This window comes from Schistocerca serialis, chromosome 8 (assembly GCF_023864345.2).
Source record: "Schistocerca serialis cubense isolate TAMUIC-IGC-003099 chromosome 8, iqSchSeri2.2, whole genome shotgun sequence".
Taxonomy (NCBI): domain Eukaryota; kingdom Metazoa; phylum Arthropoda; class Insecta; order Orthoptera; family Acrididae; genus Schistocerca; species Schistocerca serialis.
In genome coordinates, this window is record NC_064645.1 from 51682562 (window position 1) to 51705950 (window position 23389).

General features: G+C 42.7%; 1 protein-coding gene across 1 annotated transcript in view; it reads left to right on the forward strand.

Annotated features, from left to right (window-relative positions):
• LOC126416815 (serine/arginine repetitive matrix protein 1-like) overlaps nucleotides 1-23389 on the forward strand; it is a 144671-nt gene that overhangs the window by 70276 nt on the left and 51006 nt on the right. The window contains exons 3-4 of the mRNA XM_050084698.1: nucleotides 2677-3157; nucleotides 20881-21498. Of these exons, the coding sequence (XP_049940655.1) occupies nucleotides 2677-3157; nucleotides 20881-21498 (1099 nt within the window). The remainder of the gene's footprint in view (nucleotides 1-2676; nucleotides 3158-20880; nucleotides 21499-23389) is intronic.

A 23389-nucleotide genomic window follows, 5' to 3' on the forward strand; every position in this document is an offset into this window, starting at 1 on the left:
CCTGGCAACTTGATGTATTAAGTTTCTGTGAGTCATACTGGTGTAATCAATACAGATGCGGCACAGAGTTGTGGGTTCACGGTGAGACTTTTGAAGGGGAGATCACCATACAGCTGTGGACCATTTTAGTCAACAACAGTGACGGGGGAACCAGAGGAATGCTTGACACTAGAGGTCAAAAAGCGGACCTAAAAATTCTTAGGCAGTAACGACCCTCCACAGAAACCAAAAATCGATTTAGATACACAAACAGCCATAGTAGAAGGGAAATAAATACTAAATACACAGCACTCTATAATGCGACTCTGTTTTCTGCTCCAAAACAACTACCAGATGAGTTGAGTGTAGATGTAGCAGTAGTCTTGCAGTAACATCCAGTGTGGCGCTTTCTGTGGGCCCTCTAACAGTGATGGAAACCTTGCCCATATTCGCAGCTGCACACCCATGCATACTTTCTCATATCTCATGTGAGAGTGGCTTGAGGTATTTACTATAAGCTATGGACGAACTTCTGAATGCTTTCTTCAGACTCCATCTACAGTAAGGACAATCTGGTGTCGTCATGAACCTAAACATTGTTTGCAAAATGAGGCGCCGACAGTCACTTGCCATGACGTAAGAGGTGAGCTCAGGGAGGTGAATCAGACCCACAGTTTAGCCACAGTGCTTAATTTGAAATGAATCGCGAGCTCTTAACTGTTGTACGAACAGCCATCACCCATACCGCAAACCTCGCCACAAGTGAATCTGGCATGTTGTTAGTTTCGTATCTGATAGCTGCATCCCACTGGATGGTTATTGCACCTCATTCTGTAAACTAAAGTTCACCCCTATTCACTACAAAGAAAGCAACGTCTGTTTGGCCTTAGCAACTATCTTGAACTGGAATGAGTCTATCCACAACCTACCGTTTTGCCTCGGCATTCATTTGAATCGCCACTTAAACCAAACCTTGAACGTTATCACCTTTGAGCCTTGAGCGTCTTACTTGTTATAATGCCAATCGAGGCTATCTTCGGCAGGGGCGCCAGAAGAAAAAATAGTCGAACGACTGTCTTTGATCCGCCTAGAGTTGGTGAAACTACTTGTAGGCTAGGGAATGAGCAAAGGAACTTCCGTCTCGAGGGCGAATATTTTAGCCATACCGTTCTCTAATATCAGCACGACTCCAGCACAGTGTTCTTTCGATTATGCATAGCCTTACGAAGAAATACAGTAGGGAGGATATAATGTTGCTCTAACTCTGACATTAATCTAGTCTTCACCTTACAGTCAAGTACACTACTGGCCATTAAAATTGCTACACCACGAAGATGACGTGCTACAGACGCGAAATTTAACCGACAGGAAGAAGGTGCTGTGATATGCAAATGATTAGCTTTTCAGAGCATTCACACAAGTTTGGCGCCGGTGGCGACACCTAAAACGTGCTGACATGTGGAAAGTTTCCAACCGATTTCTCGTACACAAACAGCAGTTGACCAGCGTTGTCTGGAGAATCGTTGTGATGCCTCGTGTAAGGAGGAGAAATGCGTACCATCACGTTCCCGACTTTGATAGGCTACAAGCCTATCGCGATTGCGATTTATCGTATCGCGACATTGCTGCTCGCGTTTGTTGAGATCCAATGACTGTTAGCAGAATATGGACTCGGTGGGTGCAGGAGGGCAATACGGAACGCCGTGCTGGATCACAACTGCCTCGTATCACTAGCAGTCGAGATGACAGGCATCTTATCCGCATGGCTGTAACGTATCGTGCAGCCACGTCTCGATCCCGGAGTCAAGAGATGGGGACGTTTTCAAGACAACAACCATCTGCACGAACAGTTAGACGTTTGCAGCAGCGTGGACTGAGAACGTGGCTGCGGTTACCCTTGACGCTGCATCACACACAGGAGCGCCTGCGAACCTGGGTGCGCGAATGGCAAAACGTCATCTTTTCGGATGAATCCAGGTTCTGTTTACAGCATCATGATGGTCACATCCGCGTTTGGTGACATCGCGGTGAACGCACATTGGAAGCGTGTATTCGTCATCGCCATACTGGCGTATCACCCAGCGTGATGGTATGGGGTGCCCTTGGTTACACGTCTCGGTCACCTCTTGTTCGCATTGACTGCACTTTGAACAGTGGACGTAACATTTCATGTGTTACGACCCGTGGCTCTACCCTCCATTCCATCCCTGCGAAACCCTACATTTCAGCAGGATAATGCACGACCGCATGTTGCAGGTCCTGTACGGGCCTTTCTGGATACAGAAAATGTAAGACTGCTGCCCTGGCCAGCACATTCTCCAGATCTCTAATTGAAAACGTCTGGTCAATGGTGGCCGAGCAACTGGCTAGTCATAATACACCAGTCACTACTCTCGATGAACTGTGGTATTGTGTTGAAGCTGCATGGGCAGCTGTACCTGTACACGCCATCCAAGCTCTGTTTGACTCAATGCCCAGGCGTATCAAGGTCGTTATTATGACCACAAGTTGTTGGTCTGGTTACTGATTTCTCAGGATCTATGCAGCCCAATTGCGTGAAAATGTAATCACATGTCAGTTCTAGTATAATATTTGTCCAATGAATACCCATTTATCTGCATTTCTTGGTGTAGCAATTTTAATGGCCAGTAATGTAGTTGTGGTAGGAGTGTCACAATGTTTTGACTCCATTTTCAGGTGACAGTGTTCCGAAGGCTGGACACGTTGTGGTGGAACAGCAGTCTGCTTCGACAGTAGCAGGCAGCAGGGGTCCCCACGACTGTGACCCGCAGAAAACAGACGGGGAAGGCTCCGCGTGGCGCGCACGCAGGCGGAAACAGTTTTCGCCCAAGAAGCGGGCCCCCCTGGCCGAATACGTTCTGCCGCAGTTCTACGAAGAATGGACTGCTCTGCCAGAAACTAGCAGCGGGAGTCCCCACAAGTCGCCTGACTCTAAGAAAGCAGGGAATGATAGCAGTGTGGGACGCACGCGCAGGCGGAAGCAGCAGCAGCCCAAGAAGTGGGTCTCCCTGGCTAGGCTCAGGCAGCACCAGCACCAACAGCAACACCATGACCAGCATGTGTGCTGTCTGCATGGCCCCGGCTGCTCCTCTCAGGCAGGGGCAGAGTCACAGCTGCCAGGCACTTCCAGCACACTCCCAGGGGACCCCAGAGAGAGGTAAAAACCACTAAGTGTAGCCCAAGCGGACATTTTATTTATTTATTCCTAAGTTACAGGCATTTATCAGAAAAGCTAAAATAGACCATATAAATAAATTTTCTTGAGTAATAATAAATTTATGTACAAACTGTTTGATATTTAATGTTAATCGTTATATTGATATTCTACAATGTTATGGTCTTCAGTGCAGGGACTGCTTTGATGCAATTCTCCGTGCAACTCCGTCCTGTGGAAGCCTCGTCTCCAAGTAACTACATCCTTCGGAATCTTCCTGCATTCACCTCATGGTCTACCTCTACAATTTTAACTTCCACGCTTCCCTCCAACACTAAGTTGGTGATGCCTTGATGCCTCAGTGTCCTACCAGCCGATCTCTTCTAGTCAAGTTGTGCCACAAATTCCTCTTCTCCCCAATTCTATTAAATACTTACTCGTTAGTTATATGATCTACCTATCTAACCTTCAGCATTCTTTTGTAGCGCCGCGTTTCAAAAGCTTCTATTCTCTTCTTGCCCAAACTATTTATCGTCCATGTTTCACTTCCATACATGGCTACACTCCATACAAATACTTTCAGAAAGGACTTCCTGACACTTAAACCTATACGCAATGTTAATAAATTTCTTCTCTTCAGAAAAACTTTCCATTGGTACTCTATTTTATATCCTCCCTATTTCGACCACCAGTTATTTTGCTGCCCAAATAGCAAGACTCATCTACTTTTAGTGTGTCGTTTCCTGATTCCCTCAGCATCACCTGATTTATTAGACTACATTCCATTATCTTCGTTTCGCTTTTGTTGTTAATCTTACTCCCTCTCAAGACACTGTCCATTCTCTTCAACTGATATTCACAATCCTGTTATTTAGAGTCCAAAGTCTGACAAAACTAAAATATCAGCGAACATAAAGGTTTTTATTTCTTCTCTCCGGACGTTAAATCTTTTAGTTTCCTTTGTTGCTTGCTAAGTATAAAGACTGAATAATGTCGGGAATAGGCAACAACACGGTCTCATTTCCTTCCATGCCCCTCTGCTCTGCCATCTGGTTTCAGTACAAATTGCAAATAGCCTTTCGCTCTGTGTTTTTTACCCCTGGCACTTTCAGTATCTGAAAGAGTATTCCACTCAACATTGTCAAAAGCTTTCTCTAAGTCTGCAAATGCTATAAATGTAGGTTTGCCTTTCCTTATCTTAGAAGATAAAGTCGTAGGGTCAGTATTGCCTCACGTGTTCAAACATTTCTACGGAATGCAAACTGATCTTCCCCGAGGTCGACTTCTATCAGTTTTTCCATTCGTCTATAAAGAATTCGTGTTATTTCGTAACTCTGATTTATTAAATTGATAGTTCGGTAATTCTGACACACTCAGCACCTCCTTTCTTTGGATTTATTATATTCTTTCTGAAGGCTGGTACTATTTAGCCTGTCTCATACATCTTGCTAACCAGACGGTAGAGTTTCGCCATGTCTGGCTCTCCCAAGGCCATCAGTAGCTCTAACGGAATGTTGTCTGCTCCCAGGGCTTTGTTTTGACTTGGGTCTTTGAGTGCTCTGTCAAATTCTCCAAGCAGTATCATATCTCCCATATCATCTTCATCTATGTCCTATTTCCTTAATACTATCCTCAAATACATCGCCCTTGTATGGACCCTCCATATACTTCCGTCTGCTTTCCCTTCTTTGCTAGCGACTGGTTTTCCATATGAGCTCTTGATTTCATACAGGTGATTCTCTTTCCTCCAAAGGTCTCTCTAATTTCCCTGTAGGCGGCATCTGTCTTCCCCTAGTGATATATACATCTTTATCCTTAAATTTGTCCTCTAGCCATTCCTGCTTCAACGTTTTGCACTTCTGTCGTTCTGTTTTGAGACGTTTGTATTCCTTTTCGCCTGCTTCATTTACTGCATTTTTATATTTTCTCCTTTCATCGATTAAATATCTTGTTACCCAGGAATTTCTACTAGCCCTCGTCTTTTTACTCACGTGATTCATTACAGCCTTCAATATTTCGCCTCTCAAAGCTTCCCATTCTTCTTCTACTGCATTCTTTTCCTTTTTCTTGCTTTTTGTTCCCTAATGCTCCCTCGGAAACTCTGTACAACCTGACTTCTTTGTTTATCGAAGTTCCATCTCCTTAAATTCCCGCCTTTCGCACTTTCTTCAGTTTGTCTGCAATTCACAATGAAAATGTTGTTCAGTCCATATCTGCTCATGAAAATGTCTTAAAATTTAAAATCTATTTCCTAAATGTATTATATAACCAATCTGAAACCTTCCGGTGTCTCTAGGTCTCTTCCACGTATACAGCCTTTTCATGATTCTCAAGCGAAGTGTTAGCTATGATTATGTTCTATGCAAAATTCCACTAGGTGATTTCTTCTTAAATTTTACCCACAATCCATATTCACCTACTACATTCCCTTCCATTTTCTCCTACTATCTGTCAGTCTCGCATATTGTTCAATATTAAACTAGTACTGTGTGTTTCGTGATTGTAGTCTTAAAATTACTTGTACCACAAAATTACACAAAAAATCTTAAGCAGTTAACCAGCTACTAATACTACGATGGTTAAATGAAAAGTAATGCCTCCACCTTCGTAAATTGGATTTGGATGGGAATATTTTAATAAATTAAACGCAGAAATAATTCTTAGAATGTGATCTTTAATTACGAATACTCACTTTTCCACATAATCACCAGCCAATTAGATACTTTGCTGCCAACTATGAAAGTTTTCTGAAGCCTGCAACCAGTCTGTTCTCTCAATGTCATCAGAAGCATAACGATGTCCCCGCAGATCGTCTTTCATTATCGGGAACAGATGGAAGTCAGACGGTGCTAAATCTAGACTGTATGGAGGATGCCGTACGGTGGTGAGATTCTCTGAAGTTCTGCTGTGGTGACACGTGAAGTGCGTGGTTTGGCATTGTCATGCTGCAGGAATACATTTACCTTCTCCTTTCGGACCCTTGTTAGCCATCGTTTGAGTTAACAACGTTGTGACGTTACTCTCTGAATTTGTTGTTCCACAATCAAGGAAATACACGGATAACACCATCTGCGTCCCAGAACACTGTCACCATGATTTTTCCAGCTGAGGGCTGCGTCTTGAATTTTTTCTGGAGCGGGTCTTCGTGTCGGTATTCCATAGACTGACGTTTCATCTCTGGGTCGTAATTGTGTACCCACGTTTCGTCTATCACAATTCAACGGAGAAAGGCGTCACCTTCGTTCTCGTAATGCGAGAGGAGTTCCTCACAAATTTCAAGTCTGTGCGCTTTCATTTCAGGAGTCAGCACCTGGGGCACCCATCGTTCACAGATCTTCCAATAGCCAAGCAAAGCAATAATGTGACCCACACTTTCTTGTGAAATGCCGATTGTCCTTGCAATTTGTCTGAGTGATTCGACGATCGTCCAGAGTCAATCTGTCAGCATTTTGCTTCTGAAACTCGGTGGTTGCTGTCACAGGAGTTAAGTCTGTCACGCACGTCAGATGTTTCTGCCTCACCATCTTTAAACTTACTCGCCCAACGGCGCACAGTAATCACATCAACCCAATCACCACCAACTGCTTCCATTCTGATGAATCTCCTTTGGCATAACACCTTCTGCTGTCAAGAATGCAATGGCTGCACGTTGCTTAAATCGCATTGACCGACCGTCTGCGCAGGGTTCCATACTTTACACTGTATCAAACACAACCGTTCAATGCTAAGGTTTCCCGCCAACTGGGGCTGTAGAGAAGAGGCTACGGAACAAGCCAGTACCTGCTGCATACCAATGCTGCCAACTGTTCAGTTACGAGGGTGGAGGCATTACTTTTCAGTCAACCCTCGTATTGTTATCACTGCAGAATTTGTCCTGTTTATTTTGGTGCCTTTAACGCGTAGATGGTAGTTTCTGCTAGTGAATCCACCCTAATTACCTTTAACAGCCTTTGTCTGCTGGATTCCTTTAGCAGCAACGTTTAACAAGAAATTCCACCCGTCACTGTTACGTCTGCCAGTCCACACTTGCATGCTCAGTTGGACAAACACAATTTAAATTCTCGTAAGACTATTTCATTTGGTGGTTGGCGACCTCAGTTGTCCCCTCTCCATCTGTCTGTGTCGCAATAGGCACAACACAGATTCACACAATTATAGCTTTCGGCCATTAAGGCCTTTGTCAGCAAAACACACACACACACACACACACACACACACACACACACACACACACACACACACACACACACACACCCCAATATATACACACTCACACAAAAGCAAGTTGCGCACACGTCTGCAGTCTGAGCTATCGCGACTCCGCATCTCCGCTATATGGTGGGTGGCCACTTTCCTTCTCTGGTATTTTTACATTCCATTCTGGATTTTCCATTGTTAGATTATCCTGTTAATCACTGCCTCTGAAATTCCGTGTGTAGCCGAGGAAACGCTTGCCTTCACGTTCTGCAGCTGTTACTGGAGCAAAAGAGGATAACTTCTACTCGTATCACGAAAAAGCACGTAAACTACTTTCCTTTTACTAACACCTATTGCCTTGAATAGGTGTACAGGTCTTTAGGGTGACTCCTGAATTAGAGCATAATTATTCATACTAAATACGCCTCGATAGCCCAACAAGACAGTAAAGATTACCGTATATCGATTTGTCACAAAACCATCTTGTCTTTCGTTCTCAGTTTTGGGCTGCGTGGCTGCTTTTTATGGTCAAGCCACCGCCAAGCCGCGACGCCAAAACATAAAAGGCTCCGCCCACAACAGGTGACTGTCGCCTCACCTTGTTTTTAATGTCTGCACGTACGAACACACCCCTACGCACACTGCTCCGCGACTTACTCCATATTTAATAATATTGTCACGATCATCTTTTGTAATACACAAAGATCGTGAAATGTCGTTTGCTCAAACGGCATGTAACACTTCAATGGCAGCACGCTAAAGTGTTTGAATGCCTCGAAGTTTCTGTTGGTCTTGCTGGATACTGCGGCTGCAGTATTGTCAAAGTTGAGCAAGGTCGACCCGCTCCTTAATGGTGCTTTGGGATCCACCATCCTTATCTCTGACAGCCATTAGCCAGCGCGTCTTCGCTGTGTGTGCAGTCTCATAGTGTATTCTCGTGTACCAACGCTGCTGCAGGTGCAGTTATTCATCTCTTTCGCTTTTGCATAGATTCGTAGCATTAGGACCACGGCCAAGTCAGGTAATGTATCAAACAATTTGACACGTTAAGCAATCTTTAGTCTCTCCCCGATGTTAGGGGAAAAATTCGTATGTTCTGCCTATGCCGGAAGTCTCATTCTTTTGCTACAGTTGTAATATGCGAACTCTTTCGTATTGGCCTCAAATCTATGCATCCTCACTTTAGATTTCATTTCTTTAACCGGTAAAAGGTTCCCCTTTTCCTAATTTCAAAGTCCATTGGATATATTCCTAGAATTACTAACAAGGAACCATTTAGCGTAGCGCAGTAAGTGCCCGTTAATCGTAGCACTCATTGGTGAACTCTTCTCACTGGTGAGACAAACTTCACTAGCTGCAGTCTGTCAACCCAAATGCTCGTACAGTGCTGCAAGACTGATCCTAGTATAGGTAGGTGGTATGCTCTTGTTTTCTGGGGAAACCGAAATTGCCTTTTTGCCGTGGCTACAATTTTATTAATCAGGTTTGCACCTTTTCTGCACGCTTCCTCTATATGATGTGCGAAGTTAAGACGTTAGTTCAGAACAACTCCTTGGTATCTCCTTACTGTGCATCTCTTAAACACTAAATCATTTAATTTTACGGTTTCTTGCGAGGTTCCCTTTCAGCAACAGCTAAGTTACTTTGTGAGTTTAACACTTAAAGAGCATCCCTCAAATGCGTGAGGCGCCGCATTACATCGATCTTCTATAATTCTTTATAAGTCACCATATACAACGTACAGAACGTCATCTGCGAATGCTACCTTCCGTTTACGTTACTACAGTCAATTGTGTAGTATAGGCTCCAACGCCACATCCTAAAACTGGACCTCACACTGATCCCTCAGACAGCCTTCTGTTACTGTCTTCATTACTTTCTTTCCTCGGTGTATCAAAACAGTATGTCGCCCTTGGCAATGATTTCTCAGGAAGTCGTACAGCGCTTCTGGACACTCACTTCCTGTTACCAAAGAGACGGCTAACATTGGTTATCCAGTGTGCCAGCAGTATCGACCATCGCTAGAGCGTATGTAGAATGAGTACCTGTCGCTTGCGAAATAGCCTTATTAATTGGTTCTTCAGTTGACTTGCCTCTTCTACACCCATAATGGTGAGCGCTCATCCGGTGTAGAGGTCTACAATCTTGTATTATAGTTTTTCAAATACCTTGCCAACACCGCCAAGACAGAGTGGTCGGCAGAATTTGGGCGCCATTGGATCATCTCGCTCTTTCACGGTTCAGGGACCCTTCCTTGCAAAACTGACTCGTCTTACAATTCACACAAATAATTAATTCGTCACATAGGGCCCGTATTAGCTCGGCAGGGATCCGATATGGCCCTGGATATTTTTTCTTTGTCTTAGTCATTTGCCCAATTTCTTCTTGTGCGAAGGGGTACATAAAATTGTTTCTATAGTCTCCCTGTAATATTTTTCGTAACCTGTGCTGATCTGTCCCGCCTTCTCCATCGCAAGGAAGTAGTGATTCCATTAGCAGAGCAGCTGACTGTTCCCAACTTTGCTACCGCCCCATCATTCTTTTTGACCCTGGGCAAGACTTCTGGTGACCGAATTTTCTCGCATTGTATCGGTTTCTATGTTAACTCCTACGAGTTGCTTCTACTTTGAGAATAATCTGAGTATTTCAAACTGAGGATACAAATTCAACGTGCAGAACTACTAACGGTGTTTTATACCATTACGTAGTAGGCAACTGATGTGTCGGCGAGATACCGTTAGGCTTTACCGCGGGATGGAAGTTTGTCACCACTGGGAGACGGATCAGTGCACAACTCCACTTTCTCTTCAACTCTCGACGAACACTGTATGGAGGACACCGTTCGAAGAGATTTACTGTGCGTAATTTTGACACTGAATTTACATTATTTAAATTCAAAATAACTTGTTTACAAATTTAACGACAGTAACAATGTCAGTTTGCTAATAAACTCCAAAAGAATACACACAAAAATCCCATTAAATTTGTAAATGTTACTGGAGCAGGCTATAATTATCTTCAATCATAAATGAAAAGCCAAATAAATTCGCACTTAGTCATGTGTTCCATAATAAGTTGTACTGAATGTAATGTTTCCATAGTTGGTCAGCTATCAAATTAAAAGTTCCCACAAATAGCGTACCTTTCACCAGTAGTGAACATACACGCCTGTTATGATTGGTAGTCAGTCGGAATTTAATGGCAGACCCTTAACTTGCGCGAGATATATCAATCATAACAGGCGTGTTTGTTCGCTACTGGTCAAAGGTACGCTATTTGTGGGAACTTTTGACAGCTGACCAACTATATATATGATAAATCACCATCTTTAAAAAAGACCTCTGCAAAAACATTTTAGGGAAAGCAGATACTAAAGTCGCAAAGCAAGAAAAAAATTAAATTTGGAGCTGTTTAAAATGTTTTTCCTTTCGAAGCGATAGTGTTTTCCGTTGCAGCTCACCTGTCCGTAGTTTGCGTGTTGTGGCGTATTTGGCGGCTCAATGGTGCTGGTGGCGTAATTATTGTAGCTCCACAAGTTGTGCAATTGCCATGGATACGTGCTCTGTGTATGATTCTCCTCAGGAAAACATCATCCTAGATCTACTTTACTCTGCAAGGCACAATAGTGTCTTTAAGAGGGTTCAATGAACCACCTTCATGCTGTCTCTCTACCGTTTCACTCTCGAACGGCACGCGGGAAAGACGAGCTCTTTAAATTTTTCTATGCGAACCCCTATGTAGGTGGGTGCCAACAGAAGGTTTTCGCAATCGGAAAACTGGTGATTGAAATTTAATGAGAAGATCCTGCGGCAACGAAAAACGCTTTTGTTTTATTGATTGCCACTCCAATTCACGTATCATGTCTGTGACACTATCTCCCCTATTTTCCAATAATACAAAACGAGCTGCCCTTGTTTGTACTTTTTCGATGTCATCAGTCAGTCTCACCTGATGCGGATCCCACACCGCACAGCAGTACTCCAGAATAGGGCGGACAAGCGTAGTGTAAGCAGTCTAGTAGACCTGTTGCACCTTCTAAGTGTTCTGCCAATGAATCGCAGTCTTCGATTTGCTCTACCCACAATATTATCTATGTAATCGTTCCAATTTAGGTTGTTTGTAATTGTAATCCCTAAGTATTTGCTGAATTTACAGCCTTCAGATTTGTGACTTATCGCGGTAATCGAAATTTAGCTGATATCTTTTAGTACTCATGTGAATAACTTCACACTTTTCCTTATTCAGGGTCAATTGCCTCTTTTCGCACCGCACCTTATCTAAACCATTTTGCAAGTCGTTTTAAAAGACTGTAAATGACAGCATCATCTGCAAATTATCTAAGACGGCAACTCAGATTGTCTCCTGTGTCGTTAATATAGTTAAGGAGCGATAGAGAGCCTATAACACTTCCTTGGGGAACGCCGGATATTACTTCTGTTTTATTCGATGACTTTCCGTTTATTACTGCGAACGGTGACCTTTCTGGCTGGAAATGAATCCAGTCGCACAACTGAGGCGATATTCCATAGGCACGCAGTTTGGTAAGAAGACGCTTGTGAGGAACTGTCGAAAGCCTTCTGGAAATCTAAAACTATGGAGTCAGATATCTCCTGTCGATAGCAATTATTACTTCAGGAGTATAGAGCTAGTTGTTTCACAAGAACTATATTTTCTGAATCCGTGCTGACTGTGTCAACAAATAGTTTTCTTCGAGGTACTTCATAATGTTCGAATACAGTATATTTTCCAAAACCCTACTGAAAGTCGACGTTAGTGATATGGACCTGTAATTCAACAGATTATTGCTACTTCCCTTTTTGGGTATTGGTGTGACTTGAGCAATTTCCCAGTCTTTAGGTACGTATCTTTCTGTGAGCGATCGGTTGTATTTACGTAACTTCTAAATGTGGAGCTATTGTATCGGTATACTCAGAGAGGAACCTGACTAGTATACAATCTGGACCGAAGGCCTTGCTTTTATTAAGTGATTTTAGCTGCTGTGTTACATCGAGGATATCTACTTCTGTTTCTCATCTTGGCATTTGTTCTTGATTGGGATTCAGGAATATTTTCATTTGGTGAAGGAGTTTCGGAAAACCGTGTTTAGTATCTCTGTTTTAGTGGCACTGTCATCAGTGACTAAAGTTCCTTGGCATTCATTGTCACAATCTGGTCGAGCATAGTTGTGTAGATCAGTTTGCCTGTGAGAGATTACAACGTCCCTTAAACACGTTTCGATGGCAATGTCCCGTACATTGTTTTAAAACAGTATAAAATTCACTTTATCTCGTCGGTCGTGAAGATAGTCCATCTGCATTTAGCATGAGTACCTCAATCACGTTTCCTAGTCCTGTCAAAAACAGTATCACACACAATAAAGTTGAAATATTTCCAAGGCGGCGTTTAATGTTTTAAAGTGCACGGCAGTTCGCTGCTTTCAAAACATAATAAAAACTTGAAGTGAATTAGTTTACGCAAGCAGTTTTGTGCTGACAACAATGTCTATTCGCGTACATTGTCGCAGCTATTTATAGTACTCCAGAATCTCGCAGTATTCAGTCTAACCTTTTCTTTCGTAACGTTCACGTCGAAAAATAGTTTTAACCGTGGCCGAAATATAAGAAGTGGCCATAAAATTGTGTGTCCAGAATGACAAATAACATGAAAGCTAACATGCCACGCAGCTGCGCTGTTAGCCTGCTACTATCTATATCACAATTACATCACAGTTAATATCCGTTACAAGCTTTGCTGATTACATTTAGTTTTACCCAGCGCATTTACGAGAAATGTTACAAAGATCAACATTGAAATTTTACATAGTCTGATATGACGAGATTCATGTAACAGTAAAAATGAACTAAAATTTCATACTGTAGAGCAAAACTTTCTAATCTATATCTTCATAGATATACGCCCAGAATAAATGAAGCGGGAGAAAAGAGGAAAAATTTAACTGTCGCAATTAGCATTTTCACAAGTACGGTACCTGAAATAGCTGTAATGAGAAACACGTCGTATTTCTGATTATCAACACACCGCTGTACCATTGGTACATTGTCTCACAAGGGACAACGATCGTTGGATCCTGGTGTGACAATTTAACATGCAGTGTATATGGGCTTATTCTGTAAGAACTGTCGGACACATCAGGTGAGAGTTGGAGATGCAATTGAGCGAAATTGTTGTACACAACACTTCACGAAACGTCTTGAGCGTGCGCTAAGTTTAAATGTACTTACCCACAGTTACAAAAAAAAGCTCAGATTGTGCAGATTTCATACGAACAGCTAAAGCTACTCTAATCTTGCTGAGATGGCTGTTCAGTTGTGAAAGAATCCTAATGGCCATAAGACTGAACTCAAAAGTAATTCATAAATAAAATATCTATTGGCAATGAAATGTGTTGTTTAGTCTGCTCCGTCATTGTGGCGATGGACGAGTAAGGCCAACCTAAAACACAGATAACAGCCAAGCTACAGACCGTTATCAGAAAGTTGCATGCAAGCCACAGTAGTGTAGGGAAAGGTATGTGGTGTACTAGTATAATTTCTTCCTCCTCCTCCATACTATCTGCCAATTCTGCTTCTCTCCCAGATGGTATACAAGCAGAGATATTGTTGGCACCATCCTTCACGAAGTAAATGAACTGACAAGAGATGCGTAGAGGAAATGGGGATGACAACATTGAACATACAGTGACTTAAAACGCTGTCACTGAAGTAAAACCAGTAAACGATAAACTCCAATATGTTAAGGACATCTGGTTGTTGTTTCTGGACGTAGCAGGTGTAACCTCAAAAAACAAGAAGCAAATGTTCTAAACATATTCCGCCATTTAAGTTTATGAAAGAATTTGGAGGATACAGAGCAATATGGTCTGATAGTCTGTTCCTTAGCTAAAGCCTCCTTCAGGAACATGCAGCCTACATAGGAACCAGTAGGTGCTTCTTGCAAAGGTCAGTTCTTGGCCGCCAGTTTAGAAGTAATGTCTACTTTCCCGTATCCTGGCAGGGCCATTACTAGGTCAAGACACCTGAAAGCCATGTTCAAAACAACTTCCTTCTTGCATTTCAGGAATCATCAAACAACGCAAAACATACATAAACAGAAGTAAATCATTTAAATGTTGAATATGTGCGTGTTTGACGCCCCTTAACTTTCTGAACACTACACCTTTTGTATGAAGGAAACGGCACGGTCATTAGTGCAAACCCAGGTACCCTAAACTAGTAAGACTTTGGACTTGATTTCTTTTGAAATGGTGTAATTACTTTGAGTAAAAGTTTAAGTAGGAGACACATACTAACATTGTGCAGATCAATAAATTTAACACTCGTGATGTTTTCTGTAGTTGTGAAACTGTCGGCATCCTTATTCACATACAGCACAAATATTTGAGGGATTGTTTACTGCGGGTCTGCTACTCCGTTGTTCGAGATACTTTGGACAATTAGTTTGCTTTTCCTCAGCATTTTGCTCCTGCTTCACTATCGCAGCTTGCCATGCTCCAAAACTAAATTTAATAAACTTCTCAGCTGTAGAAAAATATCTGAAACAAGAGGCTTTCTACCATGCTGTTCTTCCTCTTGCACTTCTATTACTATCCAGAGTTGTATTTTCAATTTATTCAATGTTAAACGTAACAAGTGTAAAGCTAAGATACAGTAGACCTCTGATAATAGTTTTCTTATTACTCCCATTTCGTTTCGCAAATGTCGAGTTTTCTCTCGAGAAATAATTGATATTTGTGGCGAGTATCTGGCATCTAAAATTCTTTGAAGTAACTTCCAGCCGAAATTCTTTCACTGTTCTTCCGATCCTGAGATAACAAATACTACTACGAATGCGATCACTTACTAGTTTTGCACATTTTGGTAAGTCATCAGATAAGTCTCCTGGCTTGTTCAGTTAACTGTGAGATGCAGAACACCTGGTTTTAAAGAAGTCAAAACCTGTGATCACGGCCGGCGCAAGCCCAAGTGCCGCTCCGTTTTTTATTTACAACACGTTTGTGGAATTTTATTTAAATAAATCTGTAGGAAATGTCAGCAATCAATAGCAATTTTTTTTACTTTTCCGATCTACCTATGTTTCGGCCACTGAGTGGCCAGTCTCAAAGCTTGTAATATGTGCTTACATCTAGTCATGTTGACAGTTGCGTTCAGCGTGACGGTATAGATGTACACATAACTCAAAGCATTGAGAACAGCCACACTGTCCCCGAAATCTACATAGATCTGGGAAATAAACACAAAAATTGCGGGTAATTGGTGACATCCTCTACAGATTTGTACAAAACAGTCGCTGGGCACCAGCTCAAAAATGGAGTCAAACCTGATTGAAGAAATCTAGCTAATTTTAATAAGCCTTGTGAATTAACAGAAATGTGCAAATGTGTGAAATCTTATGGGACTTAACTGCTAAGGTCATCAGTCCCTAAGCTTATACACTACTTAACCTAAATTATCCTAAGGACACGCGCGCACGCCTGAGGGAGGACTCTAACCTCCGCCGGGACCAGCCGTAGAGTCCAGCGCCGTAGACCGCTCGGCTAATCCCGCGCGGCAGGAAGTTACAGTTAACGTAAATAAACATTTTTCAATGGTTGTGAACAGATAATGTATTCAACGGAGAAAAAATATTTAGAATTTAACGATAATTTGATTTGAACAGTAATACTTAAAATAAGTATTTAATGTTGAACAAAATAAGAAACACAGTAAATAACCAAGACACTGACCATAATACAAAAATTAAAAAAAAAAAAACTACTAGACATATCGAACCTTCCTGGCTTTTGCTTGTGCAAGCTCTCTCACGATCTGTGTAATTTATGTCTTCTGCAAGCTCGCGCTCAATCGATATTGTTGCAAGATCATTCAAACGAGTTTGGCTCGTCGTTGATCGGAGATATGTCTTTATCAATTAGTTTTGAGAAACTCCTCTCTCCACAAGCAACTGTCACTGGGAGTGTTAGAATTCTCAGAGCAATGTAAACATTTCGGCAAAAATTGTCTTCCTATAAACTTGATAATCTCTTTTGGACATTATTCCAAGTTTCAACAATGTTGAAAGCACTTTTAGTTCTTCCCTCAACTCCAGTGCATCAATGTCGCTTGACTTATGATCTTGCAAAATCGCTGCGAGGTTTCCACACTTCGTGTCCAGGCTGTCAGGAGGTGCAGCCTTCAGCTCGCCGATGTCGTAGAGAAAATCAAAATAATCACAATGAGATTTCAGTTGATTGACTCTCTCATCCAAAGATGTGGTTACTATATCTAAAAGATGATACTAGAATTCAGTCTTGTAACGTTTTGTTGGGTCATATATGGTCTCATACCTTCCTTCATAGGTAAAGTGTATTGGCATCTTATTTCGTCGCCGGGAAACACTTATCCGTGGTAACGTTAGATCTTCTAGCTCTAATTCTGTAGCCAATTCTTTGGAATCCGTCAAGAAAGACACTTTTCTTCTGTTCTGCAGGTCTCAAAATGTGCTTTAGTTTTTTCAAGGATCTGCACGGCCTCAGAAACATTTGTCAATGGCCTGGAGGGTTTTACTGATTACACTGATGTGAAGCAGAACGCCGTACTAGATTACCAGAGAAGTGAGAAAGGTGTAATTTTTTATTTGATTCGCAAGTGACGTTGCTTCGTGAGCGGTCACGCCATAGAATTCTTCTGATACCTGAACCAGTGCATCATAAAGGCCTCTAATTTGAAACCTCAGGGCAGTAAGTGCATCGATGCGACTTTGCCACCTAGTATCGCTCAGTGGCTTCAGCGACAGGTTAGGCAGATACTTAAAGGCATCCCAACGTCGAACGGAGGACGAGAAGTCACACAAGCTTTTCACTGTCAAAAACATGGAAACAGCATATTTAGACGACATAGCGGCATCGTTTACAACAACATTCCATGAGAGGCTGCTACATGGTACATAAAATGCTCTCTTGTTCATATCTGAAATTTTTTTCTGGAGGGAGACCAGACTTCTTTCCTTCCATGTTTGCTCCATTGTGGTATCCTTGTCCTCTCATATTACACAACAGGATTTTTTATCTTCCAAGAACTTGAGTACTACCTGCGTCAATGCGTTACAGATGATCCAATAAGGTGAATTATTTCATTCTGTGTTCCTTTTCCAAGATAATGACCCTTCTTCTCACCTTGCTTTGACTGTGCAGGTGCTCCATCACAGTGTCGAACTTTCCGAATAATTCAATGTTTCAAGAAGTTTCCGTTGTCAGTGTGCTCAAGAACATTTTTCAAACGTTCGGTTTCAGTATTCAGAAGCCTTTGATGATGGGCGTCGACAGTTCGTGGCTTTTTCAGTCCCTCTGAAAACACGATCCACTTTTTATGTGAATTCAAGTGCTCGGTAGGCTTTCCATAACTTTGGAGATACGAAGCAAGGTGCCGCCAGTCGCTTCTACCGTTCTTTGCAGTTTTTACTGTAGACGACGAAAAAATTTTGCAACAAAAGCAGAACAGAGCATCCTTGCTCTTTGAGTACACCAACCAATGTCTATCTGCTTCTTCTAAATTCTTCAAAGAATAGCTGTAGTGCACAGGGCTGAAACGCCGGTTGTCCGCGTTTTTAGGACACTCTTCGGCTTCCTTAATGGGCTCGGGAGGACCTCGCATGACCAAAGTCGTTCGAATGCAGTCGCTAATAATTTCCGGCCATCTTCCGGGATCTGAGTCAATTGTGTCTTCCAGTTTAGGCTCCCCTTCAGTCCCTTCCCCGGTGGTGAGTACTTCGGCTGAAGTTCCTCCGGTATTTTCCCAATCGGGTCGCCTAATTTCAGTTCTGCCTGATGTTCCAATCTCGGAGCTTTCGACACAAATCAGGTCTTGAGTCCAGACGGGGGCTGTTGAGCATGTTGGGGGTGGCCCACCCTCAGCATTGCTACTGTATGCGGTGGTCGCAGTACTGTAGCTGCAGTAGCTCCACTAGCTTCTGTACTTCCAGGATATATTTTTCCACCCTCGCCGCTGCTAGGTCGATCTCTCTTTGGCTTCTTATCGTTATCTTCCTTCAGCGCCCGTCTTTTATATTCACTGCCAGACAGTCCTTTTCTACCGTCGGACATGTTTCGATCCAGCCTGTAAAGAACGATTACGTCACTGTTGTCAGTGTATTAACTTTATTTGTAACACACTTCGCGGACAGTTTCCTGATATTCCACTGCACGGAAACGGAAAATTATATTACTGTAGGATATACTGTTCAGGAGATGAAGTCATAAGAATTGAGCCACCTGAAATTGAATTTCAGGCCGAATTTCACTACAGACGCAGGTGAAACTGTCAGTGGGGCGGAAGACAATGAAGTGAGGAAGAATGAGATGGAATAACATAATAATGGAATAAATACACACCCGGGCATCGACGAGTGCTAATGCTAATCGAAATATATTAACTCACTGCACTGCGATTGACACTAGACATCTGTCCTAATTTCTGTGTTACTTCTTTCGTGTCTGATTATGGAGTAAGGGGTAACAAACTAGCCATCGCCGTATCACTTCACTACTGGAACGACGCGTGTTTATTTGCCGACTTGACAATTTTTGAAGTAACAGATCATAAGAAAAATAGATTTTCCTATTCATCAATCTTGAAGGAGAAAAATTCTAACTTACGAGTAACGTGCATGCGCAATACTAATTGTACGTTATATAAAAAGCACCTATTACATCCCAAGTTGGAAGAAATTCGGACGCACCAATTCTTCTGTTCTTACGAAACGCATTGAAAGTGCTTCTGACCAAGCTTGACTCCCTCGGCCAACTACCGAAACGAATTCCGTTGTAGAGAACGCAACAATACCTATTGCCTGGAAAGGCGAAGTGGTGACGCGGCAGTGCCAGGAACTAGGTCACGTGACATTGTACAGCGAGGCTACAGGTAAACTAACGCCCAAGAAGAAGAAGAAGAAGAAGAAGAAGAAGAAGAAGTAGTTCACTATAAGTATGTGACCGATGATATGGATAAATATATTATCAGGCAGCAATTTTATGGCATTACGAACTTTGCAAAAAAAATTGCACAACTTTTGTCAAACAGAAATGAGCTTCAAAGCTAGCAAGGAAACCCTTATAAGTAGTGTTCTGTCTATGGATTTTCGTTATAGGAGTCAAAATTAATGTTTTGTTTCGTGCGGACGAGAGGGCATTGTTGCTAAAAGACCTTACTTTCTCAGGTTTTCATCAGAATCAAAGCGACCAGTAGTTTACTAAGATGAAACATGGATTCACACGCATTATACAGTAAATAAATGTTTGCAAAGTGATAGTGTGCAAGTAGTATTGTCAAACAAAAGCACCGGTCAGAGTTTAATTGTTGTTCGTGCAGGTGGAGACAGGTATCTCATGGCTCAAAAACCAAAACGTCCGACTATCACTCAGAAATGGATAGCAAAAAATTTTCAAAAATACGTCGAAACCCTACTTATGCCAGGTTTATTAGCAATGTCTTTAGCCCTTGTAATTACTCGCAGCGTATTTACCCATTCGGAATACTTCTAGGCATTGTAGGTGTTGGACATGTTTGATTGTAATAACGTTCGACCATTTTTTTCCATAATGCAGGAAGAACAAAGCACTCGGAAACTGCCTTTGAAGGGCTGAACAAAATTGCTTCAGGCTTAACATGTAACCGCAGTATCGAACATTGCATTCGAATTTCCAAATTAGATTTCGTCTTCTGCAAAATTATTTGTGAGTAAACGCACGGCGCAGGCTGGCAGCGCTCCACTCACGAGAATACTGGCGTGTACGCCAGACTGCTTCCCCCCCCGTTCCTCCGGCGTAAACACGACGGTGCTGCCACAGTGCCGAGGAAGAAATTAGTACTCCTCCCTCCCCTTGTCCATGCCACAGTTCCCGAAGCCGCTCCCTCGGAGGTTTGGTTTCGAATCCCCTCTTGGGCACGAATGTTGAGTTTGTCCTTCAAAAAAAAAAGGGCGGTAGATTTGGCGCCCCTCGGAGAGTGCCGCCCCGTGCGGCCGCACGTTTCGCACGTGCCTTGCGCCGGCCCTGCCTGTGATGATACTATTTGTGACCTGAGGCTGGGTATCACAGGAAAATAACTTTGTTACGAGATGTTAACTATGCTCACCTTAGGCGGCACGCCTAGACAGTGGAGGTTATGGTGGCTTCCTAAATGTATCTAATCTTACGTTTTTCGGTATATTCTATTTCTTCAGCTAGCTCATATTACTCAGAAAATGTGAAATGTCAGATTGAAGAGTGAAACGGTGTTACTGCTGCTCTAGTAAACACACTAACCTACTGATATGTTCCCATGTGTGTAAAATGCTTGTTTTCAAGTTAACTTAGATGAACACGGGGATACAGATAAAACGTAACTGAAGAAAGATGGCAATGCGGTGGTTTAGCAGAAGGGAGCAGAAGTAATCATTAAATTCTGAAAGGAGACCAGTTTTGCATAAGACGTCTAAAACGTAGGTCATAATCATTATATTACGATGAATTTTAATCACTTTATTTCTATTGGCAGGAGCTACACAGAAATGTATTGCTCCAAGAAGATGGGAAAGAGGCGTTACAAACGCCACACATCCAGGAAGAGACTGCGGATTTCGTTAAATAGTTTAATTGCTGAACAAAGTCAGTCAGAATCGTCTGCGACTCCTGTGTCGCCGGAGGACGAAACAGGACAGACGTCTGATTCACAGGAAGTGCCGCTGGTGGGGCGTCGCTCAAGGCGCGATGTCGCCACAGTGGGCGTGGCACAACGGGACACTGCGCATGCGCGCCAGCGCGCGGCAGTGGCAGGGCCTGCCGCCGGGGGTTCCCCGCGGGTAAGGCTGCAGGCCGTGGCTGGCAGGTCACAGGAAGCTGACCTCCCGGAGCAGCTGGTGCCGGAAGTGGACAGCCCGCCAGAAAGTGGCCCCGTGGAGCACACCCCAAGCCACCTGGTTGACGACCAGCAGCTGCCCCAGCTGTCCCGCTGCGACCCCGCCCACTTCTCCAGTGAGCTAGCAACCAGACGGCACCACAGCCGCGAGCAGACCCGGTGGCAAGAGCGGCTGCCGCTCTCACCAGATCCACTGCCGTCGCCATTCTTACCTAATCTCTTTGAGATCACTTTCGATTTATCACCACTGCTGGAGAGGTAAGTTGGTGTCGGTGTTGAAATACACTACAGTGAAAGTTGCTGCAGAAACATGCTGACAAGTAATTTAGTCATTGTTATAATAGGGCTGCCACAGGCATCATTGCATGGCAACAGCTAATCGTACAGTGTCTGTATACCATCTTGTCAGGCTACACTCTGTAACAGCACCTGTGAGTCCACTTCATGTGCTGGCAGGGGTGGCTGAGCGGTTCTAGGTGCTACAGTTTGGAACTGTGCGACTGCTACGGTCGCAGGTTCGAATCCTGCCTCGGGCATGGGTGTGTGTGATATCCTTAGATTAGTTAGGTTTAAGTAGTTCTAAGTTCTAGGGGACTGATGACCTCAGAAGTTAAGTCCCATAGTGCTCAGAGCCATTTGAATCATTCTATGTAGTGAATTACACAGATCAGTTGTCAGGTGAGAAGTGTCTCTGACACGTAAAAAAATTTAGCTCTGGGCAAGAGCCTCTAGAGGAACTGTTGCTCACTTTCAGAAGAATAGCTGCAAAACAACTAGAACACACAATTAAATTTTCCATATGGGTCTCACCTCTATCATAAATGATATAAGCTGAGGTAGAGGATTTCCCTATTATGCCCAATGATGGGGTGCTATTCCAATGCCGGAGAGCCCTGGCAATAGTGACGATTTAGGGGAAAATAAACTGAAGATATGAAGTTTTTGTTGGACGGCATTGGACCTGAGTAGTGAATGCAGCAATGGTCACCATAGTGTTGCGGAGGTGTAATGGTCAGCATTCCTGCCCAGTAAGCAAAGAGACCCGGGTTAAAGTTCCAACAATGACAGAATTCTAATTTTTATTCAGCTTCCATTATTATCGTAGAACTAAAGCACTTCACGATGGGACACTCCACCCTACATACTTTCTATGAAAAAGCACCTGACGAAACAGTCACCACTGCACAATATAGGTATAAACAAACCTATAGAGGCTGGCAAAAACACGGCACAAATGATCACAGGTTTGTTACTCACAGGACATCACTGAAATACCGAAAAACCTAAATTAGCCGACTGTTGTAGTTATCAAACAAGTCTGTTTTTCAAGAACCGATATTAAGTGAAGATTCTACAAATAAAATTCAGGTTCCATGTGTGTGAAACGTTTTTCACTAGGAAATTAGACAAAAATAGGTAATTATTAAGGTTTGTCAGAGTTGCAAATAACTTAGTGACTAGTTTCGAACTTCCTGTACGTTTTCAAACTACTGCCTGTATCAGAAAGTATGTTGCTAACAAAACATAAAATTTTCAAACATTTTGTATTTAGAGATTACAGCGGAGCAATAAACTTCTGAATTACCACCATTCGTAATGTTTAAGTGTGTACAATACATAAAATCAATATAACAAATGTTACATGCCTGTGTTACAGTTATCTTGATGCATTCAAAATTTAGGTCTGCTTAGTTGCTAAGACATAAAAATCTGACAAGTCCCACCAGTTGTGTGCCCCTATGCTGTCTCTGAGATCATAATGTTAAAACTAAATACATTGAAGCTGTATTGCCAGCCGAAGTGGCCGTGCAGTTAAAGGCGCTGCAGTCTGGAGCCGCAAGACCGCTGCGGTCGCAGGTTCGAATCCTGCCTCGGGCATGGATGTTTGTGATGCCCTTAGGTTAGTTAGGTTTAACTAGTTCTAAGTTCTAGGGGACTAATGACCTCAGCAGTTGTCCCATAGTGCTCAGAGCCATTTGAACCATTTTTTTTTTTTTTTTTTTTTTTTTTTTTTTTTTTTTTTTTTTTTTTTTTTTTTTTTTTTTTTTGAAGCTGTATTGCGCCTAACGTAGTGTTCGTCTGGTACACGCTGCCACTGTACCTACAGCGTCAGATAATTACAAATGCCCATGTCCACTCCTCAGTACTT